Source organism: Stigmatopora nigra, chromosome 7 (assembly GCF_051989575.1).
Source record: "Stigmatopora nigra isolate UIUO_SnigA chromosome 7, RoL_Snig_1.1, whole genome shotgun sequence".
NCBI lineage: Eukaryota > Metazoa > Chordata > Actinopteri > Syngnathiformes > Syngnathidae > Stigmatopora > Stigmatopora nigra.
This window is the reverse complement of record NC_135514.1, coordinates 4,205,623-4,231,268: the sequence shown is the minus strand read 5'-3', so window position 1 is coordinate 4,231,268 and position 25,646 is coordinate 4,205,623. Positions and strand designations below refer to the sequence as shown.

The 25,646-nt window shown below is 38.2% G+C and overlaps 1 protein-coding gene and 1 long non-coding RNA gene across 3 annotated transcripts in view; one reads left to right on the top strand and one right to left on the bottom strand.

The window, feature by feature from the left end:
* Nucleotides 1–9,581: 9,581 nt before the first annotated feature.
* LOC144199840 (uncharacterized) lies at nucleotides 9,582–10,544 on the bottom strand. The gene is made up of 2 exons (XR_013326983.1): nucleotides 10,406–10,544; nucleotides 9,582–9,961 (listed from the first exon to the last, which is right to left on the bottom strand). It is a non-coding gene; the product is annotated as an uncharacterized LOC144199840 (long non-coding RNA).
* Nucleotides 9,696–25,646, top strand: part of rspo2 (R-spondin 2) — a 51,105-nt gene continuing 35,154 nt past the window's right edge. The window contains exon 1 of one of the 2 annotated variants that reach the window (XM_077721713.1): nucleotides 9,696–9,981. In XM_077721713.1, the coding sequence (XP_077577839.1) occupies nucleotides 9,885–9,981 (97 nt within the window). In that variant the 5' untranslated portion in view covers nucleotides 9,696–9,884. The remainder of the gene's footprint in view (nucleotides 9,982–25,646) is intronic. The other variant, XM_077721712.1, reaches the window with a different exon arrangement.

Sequence of the window (25,646 nt, the reverse complement as noted above, 5' to 3'; positions counted from 1 at the left end):
TGCGGGTTTTCTTCGGGTTCTCTCATTTCCTCCCACATTCCCAAAAAAATGCATGGTAGGCTGATTTGACACTCTAAATTGCCCCTAGGTATGAGTGTGTGCGTGGTTGTCGGTCTCCCCGTGTCCTGCGATTGGCTGGCCACCGATTCAGGGTGTGCCCTGCCTCTGGCCCAACGTCAGCTAGGATAGGCTCTAGCACCCTAATTAGGATGAAGCAGTTCAGAAGAGGAATGAATGAATGAAAAACAAATAAATATCTGAGGTATTTGGTGATTACTGCATGTTGTTTATAAAGTGCTACATTGATGAACAGATGGATGGACAGGCGCACAGATGTATTTCAGAACATCTAAAACCCAGTGCACTCAAGCAAGTAGTAATGACTTTGATGACTGTTTCAATGTTTTCACAGATTTCTAGCCATCTTGAGATATTGTGTGTAGACCAAGTTCATATAAGGTTCTTTGGTCCGTACCAATACAACGTCCATAAATACTCTTTGTCTAGACTTTCATTTACAACCACGTGTTTCACATTGGACGTTGTATCCATGCTTGATTTCTAACATTACTTGCCGCCTACCATAAAATCGACAAGAACTTACTGTGACCTCAAACCCCACTTACTGTTTTTTTGACACTTTGCTTTTAAACAAAACAATCACAAGCAGTTTGAATGGTCGTCTTGTGCATTTGGATGTAACTCAAAAGATATCATCTGAGTCATTAAAAAAAAGACCGCACGATCATTTCAGATTCCCTGAAGAATCAATTGTAATCCAAGCTAAAAGTGGGCTTGCTCCAAATGGCTTGAAATACCCTGAACCATATCATGTGTTAGTGTTTATCAGTGCATTAATTTCAAGCCAGGCTTGCTGTGGGGGCTTATTTTCAAATATGGACGCTCCAAGTACTTCTCTTTTTTAACAGAATTAGATTCCTTTTTTCTATGTGTGGGGTAGGCATTAAGTCTCACTGGAGTTCCCGTGCCTGAAGTCAAAAACTTGAGAGTGTTTGAGGGTCAAACACTAAAAATTATCTCTTCTCCTTTAAGAAGAGGATATTAGTTTATAAACTTAAGCCAGGAGGCTGCTTGACACTAAGATTTCTGTAATACTATAGATTCTCGTGCATTCCAACAAGTGGCTCTTTGTCAGTTTTTAGTTTTTCCCCTTTCTGGGTAACAGGGAATGTTTCTACAGCTTTGTTTGAGACAATGAGATAAGGCAACCCTACTCTAAATACACATTTTTTTTCCAAGGAGAAAAACATTACCAGACTTCTTGTGAATTAGATTACAGTAATATGTTTTTGTACAGGTTAAAGCCTAGGGCACTTTTGGCCATTCTGTGCTTGAATCCTATGCTTTAGAGCTCACATTTACAGAGGTTAGGGGTGAGCTTGGACTCCCCAGCCAGGGAAATAGATCATGTTTGTTTTGATCATGGTATTTGACCTGGACTTGACTGACATATGTCCCCACTTTACTAAATTGCAACACACTCAATACCAATGCTCGGCAATTACTGCAATCGGAGCCAGTTCAAAATATTTAAATGTAATGAGTGATATTAGTTGATGGTAGAATACATTAGAATCATCAAGGAGTTGTCATTTAACTTAATTGGTTGTGACGTGTCATTTTACAAGTTTTGACCTTGTATGTGTGAAATCAAGTTAGAGTAACTGAAACTAGTTGCCAGAAACAATACAGTTTAGAAGTACAATAATTATTAATAACACAATGAATATATGAACTTAATTCTACAAGCATTGAACCTATCATGATTGGACTGTTCTGTTGCTATAGAAAAGTTATATTGTTTATCTAAGCAAAGTTCATTAGAAATGCTGAGGTTCGTAACTCAAAAAATAAACACATATATGAAACTATAGAATCAAATTATAGATGACCTAATAAGAAGTAATGCACTCACTGCTCCTATGCCATTGCAAGGCACTGTTGATCGGCAACCCTTGCTCCCCTTCTGTCTAACTGTGTTCACATGAGAGTTGAAAGGAGGTTACCTGAGGTAAAAAAAAAAAAAAACTTGCATACATGGAAAACTGACAAGGAGCAAGTCTGGCTGTATTTTCAAAAGCCAGACAAAACTGGAAAATGTGAGTTATGTAAAAAGACAATCAGGTATAGTGGAAATACTACAAATGTATAAAAAAAAGTATTGGTTCTTAAGTGTACATGCTTGTAATAATTTGTTAACTAGACGGGTGCACTTTTTATTTAAGATATAATGGCAAAAATGTATTTTATTTAACTTATAAATTTGTCCTAATTCGGTCACAGAATGTGTTACTACTACCAAAACAATTTGGCAATTTAAGGAAACTTCATAAAATACTAAAGGTGATGAATTGAGAAGTTTTAAGAGTATTGATATTATCTGGCTCATTAAAATTATTTCAGCCTTCGGCGATGGCCAGATTTCGGTTTATCGGGGATTGAATCTTTAATTCCAGAATTGAGAGGCGGAAGTTTTAACCACTGCGTTTCCCTATTTAATTTTTTTTAATGAATTACTTTTTCAAAATGATTTTTTTTATCACTCCCACTTCTTGATTTGCATATTGTAACTCTAAACAAAACTTTTACATGATCCAAATGTGCAAAAGGTGAATAATGTTTCTTTTTCAACAGGTCTGTATTTGAAAAAAAGTATAAGCTTGATATTTGACTAAACATTCGCGGTTTTCTTTGTGTTGATAAAAATGTTCCGGTCGTAGTCAAACATGTGCTACCCACCAGTACACAAATCGGAGTCATTTGGCATATTTTCTATTCTTTTTTAAGTCTTTAACAATGATCCATTGTAGCTATTGTGTTTTCATAACTCTGTTTCCAAGTTTTGATGATCTGTCTGTGAGTCAGCTAATGTGCAATAAATTAATCAGTCTTACTGTGACCTTTTAGTCTGGATTTTGGTTGCTAATGCTCCAATAAAAACATTGGCAATTACTTTTTTGCCACCATTGACAATAAGATCTGTGCATGCCGAATTTTTGTTCTCAATATGCGCAAAAAGTACTGCACATAGGGACCCATGGGTGTACCAACACAAGAAGTCGTTCCGAATTCATCTTAATTATTTTGTTGTTTTATAGTTTCATGGCAACCAACTGATAAATAGGCAGCAAACAATAAAGACAGGCAGAAAGAAAAAAAGTGGAGTGCTCAAAAGAGATAGAAAAATGAATCAGTTAATGTAAAAGCTTCGACAGAAACACTCAACAATTACCACACATGTCAACAGCTGTGGTCGAACACAACAATAAGTGTCAGTGCATAATATGTCATGACAAACCTTTGTGCGATCCCAAGTGTGACGCATATGCATTTTTCTGGCACTGTACTGTTGAGCTCGGTCCCAGTCAGTTGCATATTGATTGTACAGCGTTTCGTTTAGCTTTTTTTCTATGGTTCTCACAGCGGGGTAAAATACATGGTAGTCAATCCATCACACTGAATCATGGCACTTCCCAGTGTGTGGTTGTCAACCGGCTTGGCTTGGTTTCTCCTACCTTCTTGCCATAGCCAAACATACTCTCCAACTTTATCCATAGAAGAGTTTTAAAGTCACACAAAAAATAGACAAAAGAACTTGATTAGAATATTTATTCGTTCATTTGTTCTTCTACCATATATGTTTTTGGGATGTGGGAGGAAACTGCATTACCCAGAGAAACCCATACAAAACAGCATGCATACTCCACATAGGAGAGTGGTACCCTATTAGGGATTGAAACATCAAGCGCAGACCTGTGAGGCGGACATGGTAACCACCCACTCACCATGCTACTACTTGTCATACTTATCGTAATCCAAGTCTCCTGCAATGGAAGTAAACAGCACAATTTCTATTAGTGTAAAATGCAAAGCTTAGTTAATGTGAAAGTAAATAAATCAACTGATGATACTAAAAAAACTATTACTAAATATCTAACGGAGAAGTATATGGGGGAAATGTTCAATTCAATATTTATTTGTCTATTGTGATATTATGTTTTGACAACTTGAAATTTTTTTTTACTAACTTTGGAAAAGTATATTCAATTCAAAGTAGTAGCATAATAAAACAAATGTGTGAAACCATGAATGTCAATGGGTATTAGATTAGGTCTACTATGTGATTGCGTGTTCCACTGTTCTGGCTTGTTTGAATTACAAACTGACCTGATTTATCATAAAGTACTTTAACCAGATGTTCAATGAAGCATTATAGGATCAGTGGTATGGGGATTTTCGATTACATATATTATATGAAACCCTTATTATTTTGTATGAACGCATAAACTGAGGTAATATTAAAGACCTGCGCTGTAAATTGAATAATTGTTTGTGATTTAAAAAAGACCAAGACATACAGTACTCATTTCAAATACAGGATATATATGCAAAACACAAAATAATTCACTGCAATTCCATGCTGAAGGCCAATTCAGAGACAAGAATGCTGAAGAACAATCAACAAAAGCTCACTTTACATGAAAAAAAATAGTAAGAACAAGATTTACAAAGCTAACACTTTCATCCCTATGTTGCTCTTTACAGGCCTAATGACAAGGTAGAATCCAAGAAACTGTAAAATGAGACCTGAGCACAATGACTCAGCTCAGAAACCTAAATAAGGTGGACCCTTCACTGACTTTTGGTGAAGATTACTCAATGCCCAGAGTCCCCTGCACTTAACACTGAGTGATGTGTGGCTCACAGTCCAATCATACCATTTAAGTGTGTTTTCGGTGTTGAACTTATGATTTTCTGGTGATAGGCTGTTCAAAGTACTGGAACTATCCAGAATATGATAATCATACATGCACTGTGCACTTGAGATGTGACTTGTTACTTCATACAACTAAAACACTCTGAATACAAGCATGTCTGTCAGAGTAGATTGATGGGTTGTTGCTTTAGCAGACACCATCAAGGTCTTGTAGTCTCTCAGCAGGCCTCTTAAATGTTCAACTTTTAACTCTTCTGCATCTGATGTGCTCAATTAACTCCCTCTTTAGTGTTCCAGTCACAATCACAGCACTAAAAACTCTGTCCATATAAAAGAAGAAACAGTAATACTGTAAGTATACCTTCATTATAGAGATTTTGTAATTAGATAATAGCGCCTACACAAAACACACAGTACATCATTATATCCTTGTGTCCTTAAGACAGCCAATCACTTACACACTGTACAGAAAACATTTACTGCCTACCATCTGGGCCAGCTGCTCAAGGTCCCTGTCAACTCACAGCCACCCAGAGCTCACCAACAGAACACACACAAGGAAAATGTCAGGGCTTAACTGCTTGCACATTTGTTACTTCTTCACATTTCCCAGGATCAACAACAAAAACACGGGTTTTATCGCCACGTGTCTAATTTGATGATTTGTTTTCTACAAGTCACAAAGTTGGGCAGGTCAAGAAACCTTTAGTTGTACAATGATACTTTAGATCAGGGGTCGGGAACCTTTTTGACAGAGAAAGCCATAAACAATTCATATTTTCAATTGTTATTCATTGAGAGACATACTCAGAATTTACTCGAAGTAAAAATACATGAGAGTAGAAAAAGTCCCAGAATTATGTTGACAAATTTGTTACCCTGATGCTAATCAATGGGATGCATGCATGCATGCATGCAGAAAGGTTTAACTAAAAACTGGAAGATTAAAGTGACTCTAGACAGTGTTCAGATTTTATCTCACAGTTTAGAGGAGAGCCATAAGCACGCATGAAAAGAGCCACATGTGGCTCCCGAGCCATAGGCTACCCCTGCTTTAGATGTTTCTTTATAGGTATTCTACATTTGCACACCCTTGCACTTGTTTCAAATCAATGATTTGATTAAACCAACAAAGCCAGGTAATTAATGTCAAGTCAAGTTCATAGATGAATGTCTTATTTCTGGACATTCATTGCAATTGAGGTTTGAGCGGTCAGGCTTTATCGCATCAATAATAGCTGATGAGGTTTTAATGTGAATATCGAGTCATTGAGTAGACCAACTAAAAGTTCTCTGTCTAATTCACTATGTTGCGGTTTGAGCGTGTTAGTGTGTGCAGCAATGATAAATGGCTGTTTAGTCTATTGGTTTTATGGCATTGAAGTGGTACACTTACTGTCGGTGGCAGTCCCCTTGAGTTGTACTTTGGTCGAAGGGGCACACAGAGGTGGTACACAGTTACCAGCGGTCACAATCTCTGCCAGTCATTTAACATTTGAGGACATGAGGGAGCCATAAAGAACCATTAGCCAGACGGACGCAATCTTTTTAATGTGGCCCTACCAACCCTGCATCGCCCCCACATCTGACCTTTTCATAATTCAGTTTTCTGCTACTCAAGCCCTCCATCGTTATCGCAATAATAAACAAAACTGTCGCAATATACATATATATATATATATATATATTGATATATATTTTTTGTAAATGGCCATATGAGGTAAATTTACTTTTTGTGAGGCTGAAAATAGGCTGCTTGCCAATGGTGATGATGTCTTCAGTTGATTATTTTATCTATTTCATATTGCACAAAAACTTTTGGTTTGAAGGTAAATTTATAAAAATAAAAACTCCTGTAGGTTTTATTCTTTAACAAAAAATCCAAAAAAATATACAAATATTTTCTGTTTTCTACTTTAATATGGAACAGGAAGAAAAATTTGGTTTCCTTTTGAAATTGATTTGGCTAAAATCCAGATAGCCTCGTAGGCTGGTAGCCAACGACGCTACTGTCATCGATCGTTACTATTGTCACGGTATACCAGCAAAAATTATTCTCAATCGTATGTATTTTTTAGCGGTGCGTACGGTAATTACGATAAAGGATGACATGCGCATGCGTAGATATCCATAGAGTAAATATCGTGGAAGCAAGCATGGAGGAGCCACCTAGTAAGGAACGAGTCATCGCGAGTAAACATGCGTCGTACGGTGTTTGTACAGTTTTTGGGGGGTTTGTACGGGGAATCATAATCCTTTATCAGGGCAGTTATCGGCAGAGGTTGACATGTATGTTATAAGTAACTACATTTTGACATATGGATTTAGTGTCAACTCCCCCCAAAAAATAAAAATCCAGATGAAAGCATACAACAGTTTACTGCATTGCTGATAAGGCACTGAGGGCCTGGAGCCAGATCTTCCAAATGGTGACGTCATCTGAATTTATCTGTACACTGCAACAGGAGGGTGGGGGTTGTAGAGCCAAGAAGGAAAGAGGAGAATAAAGTGATTGGTTTGCCGTCCCCCGTCTCACTGACACATCATGAAAATAAAAAGTGCCCAAGGCATAAATTATCACATTCACCTTAACAAAGCACTCTCAGATGTTATTTTAGTGAGGAACCCAAACTAATTGCAGTGCCTGGAGCTAAGAGGCCTCCTGACCACAATGTCCGTCACTACTCTTTGGATAAATAAAGATAGGACAAGGGTCACTATAGGTTTTGGCAAGAAAAGCTTTATGGTCTTATATTTTAAATGTATTGTTGGAGGGTTTCATGTTATTTCCATCAGTCCCAGTGATTAAATAGAAAGAAACTTATTTTATTGCCTGAGAAAGACATTTTGAATTCACTGGTATTCCTCTTTTTTTAAAAAGTGAAAATCAATTTGTATGTGATTCAATTCCATTTCTCCTTTCTCGTCAAGGAAGTTGTATTATGATGATTGTTTTGACACAAAAAAAACATGAAACGGATTGCATAGGGATTTAAAAATGTGTTTCATTCCTTTTAATACATGAAAGATTAAGTGCCACACCTAGTGGCTGCATTGGGTAAAGCATTCTTTACCTGCAAGGGTACCTTTGCATCTTTCCTGAAAAAATGCAATAACTTATTTATCCCTTTCTATTTCTAACGTATTTGTTTACCCAGTTCTACTTGCCATCAACTGACTTTTATTTTGAAGACACGCGTGTGGTTCAGGGATGACCTTTCTTTACAAGAACCCCAATTATTCCTTGAAAGTGCCTCAAATTTGACAGGGTGCCAGAGTTTGAATGTCACTGGGAATCTCACTTGGGTTTGACTCAAGGAGACGCTGACCGGCCGAACTTGTATCAATTTATGAGGTCGTGCAGGTCAAGGCTTAAATGCTTGAACCGGAGAAAACCCTTAAATTACTGAATGATTTATACACGAGCTGCAACTACTTGAGCCTCTCTGACGATTAACATTCATTTCGGGGACGGGTGGCGGATTTAGTTCTTGGCCCGCAATAAAACGACGTGGCGAGACTGGCAGGCTCATCTTATTACGCACATTAGGCACATCCCTTTTTTCCCTCTTAAATCCAACTTCTAATTATTGAACTAGGCTATCGTCAATGGAGCAATGCTTAGTCTGAAACGCACGTCATTATTTCATTTTTTTGATCCGTTCAAACGTCGGAGTTCAGTGGAAAGGATTGGCTACAAGTTAGCATGTGGAAGTGGGAATTTCATTTGGATATGGGTGATTTTACAGGAAGAATGTAAATTACTGCCGCAGTTACTAGGCCAAAATCTAGACAGCCCCCAAATCGTCTCTTTACTTATTTATTTATTTTTTTCTTCTATACCAGCGGCCCCCAACCTTTTTCTCACCGCGGACCGTTAAAGCTCTTTCTATTTTCTTGCGGATCAGCTTATGGGGAGGGCGACAACTCAAGAAAAAATTGTGTGGGTGAGGGATCGGTGCACAAAAAGCAAGTCCCAAGCATAACAGCAATTATTTATTATTATTATAACAACTTTTCTCATCTCTAGCAATAGGGCGAGATGAAAAATATTCATATTTTTTACTCTAGGGGACCAGCATTAGGTATCTTGCGGACCGGTATTGGTCCACGGACCGGTGGTTGGGACAACTGATCTAAAGTGTTTCACATCAACAGGCTCAAAAGCCTTAGTTAACGCCCACCAGTACCCAGAGGCAATTTCGCACCCACTCGTGTGTGTGTGTGAGCGCGCAAAACAAGAAGGGTGGGTGTACAGAGGGGAGCGATTACGCGACATGTCATCTTCAACATCATAAATAAGCAGAAAGAGCAAAAGTCTCCACGCGTGACATCAGCACGGCTCTATATGAGGACGGAGGCAGAAAGCATCAGGACCAATTTGGAGTCAGTCCCCGCTCAACCTCAGCATCGACTGGACACGCAGCCCAAACCCAGCAGCCACGCGTGGTTTTTCGAAGAGAAACTTTGGAGGAAACCCAGAAACTAACGGAACGGAACGGAAACTAAGAAATTTAACAGAATTCTGCCTCTCGTGTACTGTCACGCCGCGACGCTTTTCTGCCGGATCTCGGATCTCTTCTCGGAAAGCCAAGTTTGGTGACACACGGAGTGATGCTGCGTGTTCCCGAGCCGCACTTGCACACGAGTGGGACTTAAAATAAATTGCACAACTGGAACGGAGCAACATTTCATCAGGTGCAAGGTGATTTCATGTTTATATCGCCGGGCGTTTTGTTCGGGCGTTTTTGCTTTTACGCACGATTGCGCTAAAGTCCTGGAAGGGGCGTTTCTCCTAGTCCGTCTACTTGTCATGGTTCAAACACAATAACACACAAATCGCTCACTCTTTGAGTGGCTTTTAATGCAAATTGTATCATCTCGGGCGTCTAAAGTGTCGATTTCGTGACACTTTAACCCCGCTAATCCTCTCTGTTATTATCTCCACAGCGCACAGAAGAAGAGGAGGCTCATACTCGCTCCATAAAATGATCCCAATTGGCGACCTAAGACTAGGTCGCATCTAATCTGATGTTTGACAACTTTGCTGCTCGACTAAAAGGAGCTCCTGGACAACATTTACAGAGTCAAATACTGTCGTGGAAACCTTTTTTTCCTTTTAAAACCGGGATTCCTCGCCGTCCAGATGCAGTTTCGACTCTTCTCCTTTGCCCTGATAGTATTGAACTGTATGGAATACAGCAACTGTCAGGCGCCACAACGCTGGAAGAGAAACAAAAGAGGTAAAAGTTACATTCATATAACCGGGCTGCAACTCATTGATGTAATTGACGGCGAGAGACGTCCAATCCTCCTTGAAACGAAAGGGTTGCTATTGCACCAACTAATGTTAAATGCACACTCCACACAACACGCACTCATAATAAACTGGTTTAAATAAACACCAGTAGAATGAGTGCCACACGATTGGACATCCATCACCGTATCTGTAGTGCATGTTTTTTTTTTAATATATGGTGTCACAAAAATTTCACATAATGTCTGGTTGCAGAACAGCAGCATTTAAAATCGAAAATATAGAGTATTTAAACATTTTTTTTAAAAAGAGCGGAGTTGCAAAAATTACAAAAAATGATTGTTTTATTTTAAAGCTATTGTAACTATGTCTAAGGTATTTAACACAAATAAAAGCAAAAATAAATGTACCCTTTAATTGAGGATTATCGGTGAATCCCCCAAAATGCTTGTGATGTGCACGCATTACGCATAACATTGGTGGCCAAGTCCGGTCCTCGCGAGCCCCTATCCAGTCTGTTTTCCATGTCTCCCTCCACCAACACACCTGAATCAAATAATCAGGATCGTTATCAAGCTACTGGACAGCTTGCTGATGAGTTGATCATTTGATTCAGGTGTGATAGAGGAAGGATATATGAAAACCGACTGGTTGGGGGCTCTCGAGGACCAGACTTGACCACCCCTGCTCTATAACGTCACATCTCGTTGGAGAAATGGGGCTGTTATGGTGAGAGCTATTTAATGAATGGATACGGAATCCCTTTGCCCTGACTTATGAATTGCATGTCTCCACTTAAGCCCCTTAAGCTGGTTTTAATTGATCTCATAACCACTTTGAACAGTTGGTAGGAAACCCGCATAACAATCGCTCAGCGTAGGCGTAGTTGAGGAGGGGATCAGTCTCTTTGTAAACACCGCTCAATACTCTCAATGAACGAGGAGACAGTGGGATTAGGAGATTTGGCCCCAGCCAAGTCCTCTTTTGACTTGTGACATAACTCATCGGATCCTTTGGGCGCTCTGTGGGTGTTGGCCAGGACTGTTTTCTTTTTCTTTATTTTCTTTATTTTTTTTTGCACCAACTTTTGGGAGACCATTCCCCGCTGTGTGTTGGTATACTAGAGAGCTCATTCAAAGTCAAGGGAGGGGGTGGGTTCTTGTAAATTGTATGGCAATCACAGATTTAATCATACGTACTGTGTGCCAGGGGGAACCTCCACACTCTGAAAGCCCTCCACTGTCCATCTGCAAATAATCAGGGAAGCACTGCGGGGTACTGGCACACACACAAGTTTTTTTTGCCCTTCTGTTTGTGTTCTTCTGTTCTTCATTCTTGAATGACTCTGTTAGATAAAGTCTAGGAGTTATATTTGTATTTTGTTTCTCTTCAAACATTGGAATGTAGAATAATAACGCAAAACACAATTGTTTCAATGGTTAAGTGTGTGTGTGTGTGTGTGGTGGGTTGCGATTGTGCAGTGACAACTTTAGGAACCCTCTTCTTCAATATTACTAATTCCAAATACTTTATTTTAGGGGCTATGCCATGAGTGTTTGTGATTTTTTTGAGTGACTGATTAAAAAAGGTCAATGGGTAAGAGATTAAATCCACTAGAGATGAGGAGAAGCCAGTTTAAATTGGGAAAACCTTGTAACTACATACATTGACCATAAGCAGGAAAAACAAAGAAAGAAAAAGAAAAAAAAAACGATTTGACTTATCAAAGTAACCCCATTGAGGTGTCTTGGCAGAATAATGGGGCACAAACTCCAATCGGGAAAGCAAACTTAAACATTTGGAATTTGCCTGCTGTTTTTATTTATCATCACAGAGAGGTGTGTAAGAGATCATTGTCCTGTCTGAAAATTCTAGAGTATTTTTGTAGCTTTTTCTTGACAGGTTTATACACAGTCCATCTGGCATGTACCAGGAGCTATCCAAATCGTTCAGCAGTGTTGAGTCCCAGACATGCTTGAAACTCAATTTGGCCACACTGTTCTTGCACAGTACAACTGTTTTATAACAATAACACTCAGGTCTTTTTCAATACGCATGAAAATGTTTTGCCGCTGATGTGATGTACTCTATGCATGTATCAGCATGAGTAAGTGAGTTGTGAAAGGTGTACTAAAAACACCACATTTTTGAGCAATCCAATGAAGCCAACTAATGGTTTTTTAATTAAATTGCGATTGGAATCCTTTTAATATGAATTGTTTTGGTGCTGAAATGCTGCATGAACCAAAACTATTGTTGGCATTATCATATATCATTTTAGTCAAAGGAGAATGTCTAAAGATCCAATTAAAACAGTGTAAAAATGTGCTCCTTAAATGATTGCTAATAGGAAACCACGGTGAATCCCATTTAATGCTTAATGGATTTTTCATGCGTTCTAGATCTGGAAGAAAACAGATAGAATCTTCCTTGTGGAGGAAATGGTTTATTTTGGCTTAAATCAACTCTTTGACAAGAACTAAAACATGGTTACTAAAACAAATGAGTAACATTGTAGGCGCAAGGCCAAAGCGTTTCATTACAGTATTTTGCTAATTGGATGACCCGGTGGAAGCGTGTCGGCCTCACAGCTCTGGGGTCCTGGGTTCAAATCCAGGGCATCACTTGTGTGGAGTTTGCATGTTCTCCCTGGGCTTGTGTGGGTTTCCTCCGGGTATTTTGGTTTCCTCCCACTTTCCAAAATCATGCATGGTAGGGTGATTTGACAATCTAAAAATTGCCCCTAGGTATGGGTGTGAGTGTACATGATTGTCTGTCTCCTTGTACCCCGCCATCGGCTGGGCACTGATTGAGGGTGTCTCCTGCCTCTGGCCCAAAGTCAGCTGGGATCGGCTCCAGCATCCCCCGCGACCCTAATGAGGATAAAGCGGTTCAGAAAATGAGATGGGATGAGACAATACTAGAGCTAAAACAAAACCCGTCCAGCATGATTTAGTGGAGTTTTACTGCCCTGCGAAGTACATCCACAATGGTTCAAAGAATACATTTAAACCTCTATAAAAGTCTAAATACATAGCATGATTATCTTTACGTATTGCCAAATCTATGATACAGTGCTTCTTGTTTTGGATCACATTTGGTTTGGTATATATTGGTTTGTCATGTAGTTGACCTTCCACTGCTGCTCAACTATTATTGTGCCCCCAGGAAAAGGGGTTGTATACAAGACACTAGTCTTTTTTTTACCGTCTATTGCTGCACTCTGGATATTGATGCCACCTGCTGACGCCATAAAATCCCTAAAACTGCCAGGAGCAACATAGATAGCCAGATGTTCAAACAGTTAATGAATATGTAGTAGCAACTAGAGTGATGAAACATTGCCACGTGATACTGTTAAATCTGCAGACGGGAGTTTAAATAACTAAATGTCTGTAGCTAATATACAATAGTGTTATGGTCAGTTCACAGTGATGTGTTACCAAACTTCATCTCCAGATGTTTTGAAAGGATGAAAGTGTTTAGATCAAACAACTGTGGCATAGCAGGGTGCAGGGAGCAAAGTCAGAGATGCATGACATATTATAGCACAGATGACAGTCAGTTGGAGGATTGCGGCATGTGTTTCAATGCCAAAATCCACAGAAAATACTGATGACGTGAGACTAATTATGCCCTTATTTCAAAAAAGAATAACAAGGTCAGACATTAGACAAGCAAAAAAGTCAGAAACGGTTCCAACTCCACATACTCGAGAGTTTTACCCCTGCGTGTTTCATTTTGAGGTTATGCCCATATAAGTGCTGATAAGAAGAGATCATAAACGCAGATCATTCAAATACAACATCTCAGACAGCTCACTCTCAATCCAGGGCCTAAAACGCAGGCCTACAGTATGTGTGCTGAAAGCTTCCACATAATCCCCAGTTTGTGGTTGGCAGTGTTAATGTTGGAACCCGGCACTTCTATGCAATATAATATGTTGATGAGAGAGCGAATGCTCCAAGTGGCTGCGTATATCCTGCCTTGCCACTGTAGCCTTTGGAAAAAGGGAAAGGCAGCCTTGCAGATGGCATGTCTGTTGACACTGCTCTCTCACAAGATGCTCCTCTAATCCAGGTGATGTGAGCTTTGCATCCTGACCTTCTTTCCATAAAACTGTCAAGGTTTGTTGACTTAATTCTTGTGTGGCACCAGCTGACTGACACATTGATGGCTTTGCAGAAAGTGTGAAAAGTGATCTGTGGTTTTGACGGGCAAGAAAAAGCAGCCACCCTCTCTCAATGTCTCTTTTTGTGAGAAAAGGTTGTGGGGGGTTTTAGAGGATGAGGAAGGCATATTTAAGCAGATCAGCTGGAAAGAGTTGAATGTGAACAGCATCACCTGAGAGGGATTAAAGCAAACTAAATCTTGACCCCAGTCCGAAAGCCAGCAAAACTACTCGTCTTTTTATATTTTTCCTCAGACCCCTCCATTATTACAAACACGTGTGAGAGAGTATATATAAATTAATCCTGCAGGTGCATGTTCTCGCTGCTCCAATTGGTGTATCAATTCCAGAACAATAGTGCACGTTCTTTCCAACAACCGCTCTATTCACCCTCCCCTGACACCTCCTCACTCATTGGGTCAATGATGTCCAGGGCCTCTTGCGGGGAATCACAGTCGATATAACAGACAATGAAACAATCAGTTTCGTGCTGTGTTGATAAATCACATTAGTCTGACCGTGCCTCCAAACTCTGTCAAAAGAATAGCTCCTTGTTTGACCTGCTAACCCACACATGTTGACCTTGTCTAAAGCGTCAGCTCCCGCTTGGAGTCACAGCGTATCAGATGAAATTGGTGAAAGGCTCTTCAGTGTGAGCATGCCATACTACACTAGTCTAAGTCCCAACAGAGGCGTATGCATTCACGGCAATGAACTATCTATGACGAAGAGAGACACTTAAGGCCATTTAAAGAAAAAAAATGCAATTATCGTCCATGCTGGTTTTCTCATGATTACAATTACATTTAATTAAGTTACATCGACACAATATGTACAGATTCATAGCAGAAAAATAGACTATTCATATTTGTATGCGAATTTACATCATAAGAAGCTTACCACCCATAACATAATGTGCACTCACTTAAAAATACAAACAAACCCTGACAAAACAAGTGAACTATCCTACATTTTAGTTATTAATGTAAGTATGTACCGAACAATATGATTTAGAGCAGTGCTCACAAGAATGATAAACACTGTGAAAGGTCAACATTTCCCCCCAAAACACTATTTTTTTGAATACATTGATGCAAACTAGACAATGTTATTCATATTTTTATTTAGAATGTAGGGTGAAGAGGTACACAGTGGGATATTATCTTCCACTTTCAATCATTATCATGACAGGATTCCATATGCTGGCAAAGCTGAATGCCAAACAGATGTTTTTACTTGAAGTGATATTTTACCACAGTGTAAAACCAGATTTTTCGGAAATCTGAAATGAAATAAACATATTATGCAAAAGCCTATGTGGGCCAGATACAGTGCTAAATGTGGCTGTTGGAAACTGTAACTGCAGACAAAAAGATCAATGTCCTTGCTGAATGCGAGGAAGATTTAATTCTCACCATACCGTATACTTTTACCCTGGAGTGCGTGCTCCCTTGAGGCAATTACACCTCAATATGTTTCCTCATAAAGCTACTAAGTATGACCAGCCAATTTGGTCCCAATGTCTCAAATTTATTGGGCTGTAAAATTTCTATTGCGTGGATCATTACTAACACATAAAACAACAATACAAAAGACACATTTTTTTGGAGGAAAAAAAAGACCCATACGAGTGCTTCACAGGTAGGAGAGGTGCCCAGCTCCCTCCGGCAAGCAGTGAACACCACATTCAGAGTACTTTGCTCTCATATTACTAATACACAATTCGAAAAGAATTCAAGGAAGCGCTGTGCAAGGATACAAAAGGCTGCCATTGTCTTTCCCCCCACAATTAATCAGATCATGGGAATTGTTGAAATGATCCAGTTATCGCCCTTTTGCTGTTCACGAAATATACATCTGGTCCAAACTAATGACACAAATATGTGCTCTCTTGCCAAGACAACAGTATGTCAAGATATGTTTGAATGGAAACAATGAGCTTTTGTCTAGTACTTATGTAAAGTTGAAAAAATATTGCCAATTATGAGTGCCCTACCAGTTGCCAGGAAGGAACACCCATATATGGGCAACCTTTTGGTTACCAGATGAATACGTTTTGAGCATGTTGTATTACAGGCATCATAATTGAACAGTTTTCTCTGCCCCCCGCACTCAAGATTTTTGTGTTTCAACCTTGGGAGGGTGGGTCATAAAAAGGAAAAAAAAAACTTAGCATTAGTGTCAGAAAGAGGTTTTGAATGATTTCCTGGGTAGTGTTGGAACTAACACCGTTACATTAAATAAGGAAAGAACTTTTTTTGCTGTAACTTCTAACATAAAAGCTTATTTTTTTGCAACCAATAATATTATATAATAATCATAATATTTCAGGCGGTGATGGAGGCTATGCATAAGTGACCAGTCAAATAATATTCTACCCTTCTTTTTGATAGTAAAGTTACGTAGTGACTTTCATAAACATTACATTAAATATTGCCATCCGGCAATAAATACGTAAAAACTGAAAATACCTTAAAAATGTTGATGATTGCCTATCTCAATAGTTTCCACTATAAATGTACCATCGATTATCATCCCGGAATAATTTACTTGTATTTTAAACTCATCATAAAACTCAGAAATTAATAGATTAACAGATTAGATTTGAAAATGTACACCAAGGTAAACATTTAAATGTGAATGAAAAGACTAAACTTAATTCATATAAATCTTCGCTAAACTTAGAGTAGCTCTTTCCAACTCAATGTTAGCCTACATACACCACTATATTGCCAAATTCAGATTTTTTTCTGAATCCATTTTTGTTTTGGTGTGGGTTGTACATACTCCAAAACACGCAATTTGGATTGTGAACAGAATGTGCCCGCGAAGTGACACATGTGCACCATTACAAAATATGACATGCCATCACGTGGTAGTGTTTTAAGGGTTTCTCTCAAGAATCCTTGGGCTTAGAAAAATTGAAGGTTCATCTTTGGTTTTTATTCATTCATTTATTTTTAACACCGCTGATCTTTGTCAGGGTTCCAGAGTGCTGGAACTACATCCTAGACTGGTCGGCAGACATTCGTAGGGCACACATAGAAACAGACAGCCATTCACGTTGGACACACTGAATCAGTAAATCCATTCAGGGTGTCCCTTGGCTGGTACCCTTAGTTTCTTGGGATAGGCTCCAGCACCCTCCACAACCCATGTGAGGATAAGCAGTTTGGAAAAGGGAATGAATGAACGAGGATTTCGATAGATAGCTGATGGCATGGACATTGTAATCTTGATGTGACTTCTTGAGATTGTGCACCAAACATACAAACACACACGAAAATGCACACAAACTTTAGGCATAAAGTAGCTTTAATATCTGTTGAGTGTCTTCTTCCTAAAAACTGTGAGCTGTAGGACCGTGGATGCTGAACCCCATGCCCACTTCCCTAACACTTGACAGATGGACATGAATCCCCCCTCCCCGCCCCCTGCCTTTATGGTACCTCTAATTATGCTGACACACCACATCAAAATACAGCTCAGCATGAAAAGCTTTTGTTATTGAGAGGAAGCAAGTTGGTCAGATGCAATAAAGCATTTCTTGCCTGTAATTTTGCGAACCAAATATGGTCATTAAAAAGGTAAGGGCGTTGTAACCCCGTCTGCTGCCCACTCACTCACTGTCTGATGTAGTAGTGTGGAGCTATTACAAATCTTTAGAATTAAGTGATACAATAAGTTGTTACTCTCTGTGTGGTTTGCAAGTGATGTGATCCTTCAAGTTTGGATTAAAAGATAAAGAGAAAATATCATTAAGACTGACCCTCATGCTTCAGTAAAGGATTGAAAGCATCCTCTCTTGAGTCTGTGGTAGGTGAGTCTGAGTTTGAGGTTAACTTTGGTACCAGGGGTCCTTTAACTAAATAAAACATTGTGTGTGGAATTTGAGTTAGACTGGTTGGTACAAAAGTAATGAATGAAATAGTGGGAGAGGTTGCACACCTATCCAAACGTTATTCCTAAATCTCTTGTGTCCTGTGTTGTGAGGAGGCATCATGGTCTGTCTGCGGAGTGCAGAAGCTCCCAGAATGTTTTTAATTAGGTCCATGGCTGGGAGTCATTACTGGGCCTTGATGCTGAGCTCATTGTCTCTCAAATGGGGGTGGGTGGGTAACAGAAAGGGGAAACGTAGCGTGCTTGTCATATGTTAAGAGGACTTGGAGGTCATCTGCTGCAGGTTTAAGTGATCACATTAAGAGGATCTCAGTCAATTATGTACATGCTGTATCTTTGGTATAAGTCACTTGATAAGACGTATATTATTTTTTTATTGCACAGGTATCAAACACAAGGCCCACATTGTTTTAGGTGGCTAACTTCAGCCATAAAATGTCTATACTTCATGTATCTGATGTGTAGGTAAACATTTCACATTGTGTTTAATATAATTGGCAAGCCAAATGGTAAGCTTTACTATTTTTATTATTGTTATATATAAAATAAATTCAGTGTCTGTGCCTTTTTTACAGTTACTCATCAATTAGTTGTATATGCAATTATAGCAAGCCTATCATCTAGTTATACGTGCTGTATAGACCTTTCGAGTCATAAGGAACCTATGAGGGATACGCCAACTCCATTGCAAATAAATTTGAAAAAGGCAACCAATAACACTGTTAAATCAATCATCCCAAGAAAGTAAGCCAAACATCTTATGTTCAAGCACCTTTCCTGTTGTCACTCATCATGTAGTTCATATTTGATTATTTAAAACAAGAATTTTTTTTCATAAATCAACTTTGAAATTGGCTTTCAATGTGGTGAATATATTATGAAGTGCATATTGTTCTTTTTGCCTCGCCAAATTCCCTCATAATTATAGCCTCATGATTTCAACTCTACCTTATAAGCCAAAAGCCGATGACTGCTTGTCGAAAAATGGTTACCATTAACAGGCATTATGATGATTGACTACTTGTCAAGAGTTATCCCTCAAACTGGCAAGTTTTTCCTTTACTTGGGTCGATTATTTTGGCTGTCATTAATTAAAAATTGTGCCAGTGAATTTACTGTCATGGTCACGAAGAAATGAAACAAAAAAGGAAAAACTCATAACCATGTGTTGAGCATAAAATGGGTGAGTGGACTTGGGTGAAAAGATTTTTAAGGTAGTTTGAGTTCCAACTCAACCCAAAGTTATTTTAAGGTATTAAATATTAGATACATCTGTATGTCAGGTTTGTTTATACAGCCTGGGATAATGGCCAAAGCAAATGGTCTCACAAATTTTAGTAGTAGAGCAATAGTTGAAATAAGCAACAGCTGCATGGCAAACGAAAGGAAGCCATTGAGGCGATATGATGACTTAATGACCATCAAAGTGATACATAATGCCAACGTGTCTTCTCTTGTTTTGACCAGCTCGCCTATATTTCGTGTTCTGTATTGACTTTTATCAGAAAATCCTCAATATCTAATCCCTCAGGATGAAAAACACACATGGGAAAAGCTTTAAAGTAGTTTGATAGCAATTGACTTCAACACCCAACCCTAACACCAAATATTTGCTTCTTTAATTGGATTAATTTCTCCTTCTTGTACTATGTACAGTTGCATTGTGGTTGTCTTTGTTAATAAAGCTATATACATATGTGTATACTTTATCGTAATATATGTCTAGCTGTGTCCGAAAGATTTACTGAAATGTGAACGTGTAAATTGAAGGCAGCATGCTGTAATATTGTACAGAGAGGAAACACTAATTGCATTGATTGTTGAGCACATCTCTCTTTTGAGAGACACTTCAGATACAAAACGTGTTTTTTCATAGATTTACGTCCAATTGTAAGGGTGTCTCGTCACATGTGCAGAAATCGGCCCCAATCACATCATTTACAGAGGATCGGACTAGGGTAAAAAAAAGATAGTGTTTTTAACACGTATTCATTTACAATTTTAATTATTACCTTGTTAGCCGCTTTTGACGGCAAGACATTCAATCCATTTGTACTCCTTGGATTGTCGTCCGCCCCCTATTCAAATTAAATTGGACTTCTCTCGCTGTCAATCGATGACAAGTGACACGATATCAAGTAACGAAAAAACAAATTTAATGCAAAAAATATTTGTAGCTACGACATTTTTTGTAATATTTTTATACATTTATATTTGTAAAAAAAAGTCAAGAAAATACAACTAAAATAGCGCAATTCATTACATTGAGTGACCAACTTAATTTGTTGTACATGTTTGTTGATGTAAAATACATTATCGAAATAATTTGGTCATAAGCTTTATTTAATAATCTGGACAAGGGATTTGTAAAAAAAAGATTTTGCATTTTTTGTTGTTGTTGCTTTTTTGAAATCACCTTTTTATATGAAGTATCATTTTACAATATCTCTATACAAATTGCGTGGAAAAAAACATTTGGATGTACTTAATTATACTACTTAATACATTTTGATCAGATCGGTTTTGGCAGATTCTAAAAATTAGGTGACTCACACAAAAAAATGTGATTGGGACAGCACTACATTACATTTGTGAAATAATATAACTTAGGCAGGCCATCGAGCGACTGGTTAGCGCATCTGCCTCACATTTTTGGGGTCTAGGGTTCGATCCCAGGTCACTACTGACTGTACAATTTGCATGAATTTTCTCCAGGTACTCTGGTATTCTGGTTGAACACTCTAAATTACCCCTAGGTGTATGAGTGTGAGCGTGAATGTTTACCCATCTCCATATTTTCTGTGATTGGCTGGCCATCAAGTCAAGGTGTCCTCATCTTGGTGCCCAAAGTCAGCTGGGAAAGACTCCAGCACATACCCGTGACTCTTGTGAGGATAGATGGTACAGAAAATGACTGAATGAAAAAATCTCACCCTTTTGCCCACAGTAAACTGCTGTTACCAAAACGAATAAAAATGTTTGGCAACCTTCTTTAAGAGATGACATATAGTTCACATTTTTACTGGCTAATGTTTTTTAAAACTGGGTTCTTTTTTGTTGTGGTAAAATACGGGTGCAAAGTGCAGCTGACAATATGGGGCTGGTTAGCAAGTGCGTGCATGCATCCATATGCATGAGTAGAGAAGACTGTCTACTCTTACGGGTGATGATGAGAGAATAATCAAGTGTGGTTTGAAGGCACAAGAGCAGCCCAGTTTGTATCCGATTTGGTTAGAGCTTTGTAACAATACACTGAGTCACCTCATTCAAGACAGACACGCACATGCTCCATGGAACATCCTGCAATTGATATCTGCATCTCTCTAAAAAAGACTAAAACTCAAATCAAACAACTTTCCAATATCATGTTCACACACCTAACCCCTCATCAAATGCCCTAACCCAAAACTCTGACCTGAGAGACAAAATGTCTCATTCCTTTAATATCAAAATATTTGAAATGACATTCTCCTAAAAACATGCTTGATCTGCACACACTGTATGAAGAATAGATTGAATTTTTCATTGTGGAAGTTTTTTACAAATGCTAACCCATTTTACCGTACTTTTCCTAAGAGGAAATGACCTTAGCGCAGACATTATTGTTTTCATTTTTCTTGATGTGATTCATTTGGACTTTTTGGACACTACTGCTGCATGGCATCTGTCCCAAGATTTTATTCCTACATGGCAGAGATGAAAAACATAATAATAACACAGTCCTAAGGGTGTTGTTTTGAGTGCCAACACAACTCATTTGCTGGTACTATGCCTAGGTACTGCCAACCATTATGAAGCAGGTTTGATGTGATGACAGAACAGTCAGGGCCAGATGACAGAACACCAGACAGCTGTTAGATTACGGGATTGATTTAATCTGTTTTTCACATTTATTAAAACCCAAATGAACACCTCCCTTCTACTTGGTAATGACGTGTGAGTGAGTGTGAATGTTTCTACATTGATAAATTATGCCTGCAGTTTATTGTGTGCGTGTAGCACACATTACACAGACAATTTATTCCACACTGGTGATCATAACAAAATAGAAATGATTACATAAATCAATAGCCAAGTTTTTCCTGGCGGGCCCATCCTAATCTGCATTCCGCCCTTAATACACAGTTGACTGGTCAGTTGGGTCGTTGTTCAAGCAGATATTATTAATATAAAAGCTTATCTTCAAAAGGGCATGCGGGGGTGCTGGAGCCTATCCCAGATAATTGTAGGCAGGAGGCGGGGGAATTGTTGTCCAGGCAATCGTAGGGCACCTTTAGACAAATATTCCCGCTCACTTTCAAACCTAGGGACAATTAATAATGTTCAACCAGCCTAACGTGCATGGTTTGGGGGAAACTAGAGTACCTGTAAAAAAATTAACGCAACCTTGGGGAGAGCATGAACTCTCCAATCAGGAGGGTTGAAGCCCACCAGGGATTGAACCGCCAGTTTCAGAACTGTGACTAATAATTTTTTTGTGGCAAGCAGACATGCGTGAAACTGAGACCAAGACTTTACCATCTGTCCCCTGTGGTGTGTTCCACTTTTGACCCTTGGCGATCACCTCAGATCTCCCTTCTGGCCTCAGTGGTTGAGGTAGGGTGTAAAAGTGTGTCTTGTTAAAACCTTCATGAGATAGAAGCCATTGAGTTGGGCCTCATTGTCACCTGTGTGATGGAAAACTCTTGTTGACCAAAAGAATGTGTTGTTTTTGTTTAGATACCACATATCCTCACCAGGGCATACCCCAGCTAAATGATTTCAGGAGGTGGGGTACACCTTGGCCTGCCATTTGTTGGGTTAAGGATACATTATAGACAAACAGCCAATAATACCCAGATTCACATTTAAAATTAGTCTTTATTTTCCCTATCCATGTTTTAGAATGAGGAAGGAAATATGGGATAGCTCAGAATTCAGACTATAAAGTGATTATTCTAATATTTTCCGTTTTATTATTATGATTATTTTTGTACTGTCCCTTATCCTCTTCTGTTGAAAAAGCATGACCTGAAGAACATTTTATTTCATATTAAATAGATCATAAATGTATTTATGTATTGAAAAATATTTACTTGTAGACCAAACATATACAAATGCTGAATCAGTTTTTATTTTTTGTATTTAATACATTTACTGGCAAGAACAGTTATTTGCCTTCTTTTGGTACTCTCTCTCAAATGATTGATAATCGGATTTTGCAAGTTACCTAGTAAAGAGATATATCTCTCATATGGAATCTGAACATTTGACATGTATGGAAAATCCAAATCCAGCTCCGTTTGGCTCTCAGATGTGAGAGTTGGATGTACGGCTGGATTTTGTCAGTGTGAAGACTTATGGTACAAAAAGTGCGATCAGCACTCTAGGTGAGAAAGAAAGCAAGGTTCCACAGAGTGCAAATATTCAAAGCATGCTCACCATCTAAGTCATTCTCTCCTGTGATGTCCTCATTAATGTTCAGCACTGAAGGAAACACGCTGAAAAGACACACTCGAGTGAGTGAATTACTAGCATGTTGAGCAACGGGTGTGAGAATTAGGTGTGAGTTTTATGTGTTGTGAATTACCAACATGTGTCCTAATATGAGCCACTCCACCCACCATTTTCTTCCCTCTCTGGTGATGGAAAACATTTCTCTCACAGCTTTAGTAGATTTCAGGGAGCATACTGAATGTAATAAAACATTCAAACCCAAAACTTCCCCTATTTCCTTTTGGGTCTCATTTATTTACCAGCAGCCATTGATTAGCTACTGACATCATGTTTTGGAAGAGACTCAAGTTTTCCCTGGGAAATTTGGAACAGATCACTCACCTGTGTTTCCTTTTCTATGTTCTCTTACGGGAGTCACATGTCTCCACAGTTTAGGTAGATTACATGCCTGTAAAAATGTTTGTAAAAGGTATGGATAGACCATGCATAATTTCTTCTATAGGTTTGGAGCTACTGAATGATACAAGAGCCAATCCTAGGAGTTCTTTCAACACTGAATACACATGCATTTGGATCATTTTAGTGCAATGCGATGAATATATATATATATATATATATATATATATATATATATATATATATATATATATATATATATATATATATATATATATATATATATATATATATATATATATATATATATATATATATATATATATATATATATATATATATATATATATATATATATATATATATATATATATATATATATATATATATATATATATATATATATATATATATATATATATATATATATATATATATATATATATATATATATATATATATATATATATATATATATATATATATATATATATATATATATATATATATATATATATATATATATATATATATATATATATATATATATATATATATATATATATATATATATATATATATATATATATATATATATATATATATATATATACAGTATATGTGTTTACGGTGGGCCCTGCGAGACGTAAAGGAGGCAAACTAATCAAATGCCACGCCCCACCGAGATGAGTGAGCTTCTCTCTCTAAGGGAGAGTCCAGACACCCTGCCAAAGAAACTCATTTCAGCCATTACAATCCAAATGGGTGAGAGTAGGAAGGTAGATCGACCTGTAAATAGTGAGTGTATCCTTGCATCTCAGCTCCTCCTATACTGTACGACACTCTACTGATCCACCTGTGGATCTTCAGCTCCACTTTTCTCTCACTCGTGAACAAATACCCAATATATTGAAACCCCTCTGCTTGGGGAAGGACCATATCCCTGACCTGGAGAGGGCATGCCAATTCTTCCCATTTAGGACATATTTTGTAGGCACTGATTATAGTTCTGCGAAAGACTCAATGAGAGTTTAAGATTATTCCCTGATGATACCAACAAAACAAACTCATCCGCAAACTGAATGGATGCAATACTGAGGCCACCAAACTAGATCCCCTCAACGCCTCAGCTGTACCTAGATACTCTGTCCATAAAAGCTATGTACAGAACCAGTGATATCGGACAGCTAGTATTTGTAAATCAGGCTATTAATACTTCCTTTGCAGATTTATAAATGAATGCATGCCCACATCAAATGTAATCTCCTGACAATTTTAGTGCATTTTGTTTACACTTGCTGCACAACTGAATACATAATTTCCAAATGTTGCCTTCAAGAGACTAAAGGTGTTTCAGGTTTCTTTGCACATCGAGTCAGAATGTGAGATTTCATCCAGCAATAACTTATATTTCAAATGTATCATCTTTATTGACCAAAATGTGTTTTTTTTTGTATTGACTCAATAGCTGATTTATCACTCTTGTAAGGTTTCAACAGGGCAAATTGCTGTAACATCTGTTTTCCTTTCTATAAGAAATATTGAATAAAGATGTATGGGCAAGCCATGGGTCGGGTTGGCAAGACGAAAACCACATGTTAGCTTCTACCCAGAGAGAGACAATCTGCCATCGTAAGTCATCAGATAACTCCTACTGTGCTTCAATTCTTCATGGTAATAAAATGCTCCTCCACCTGCTCTGTCCAAACACAATAGAATGAAAAGAACATGCAGATTGCTGGCATGTG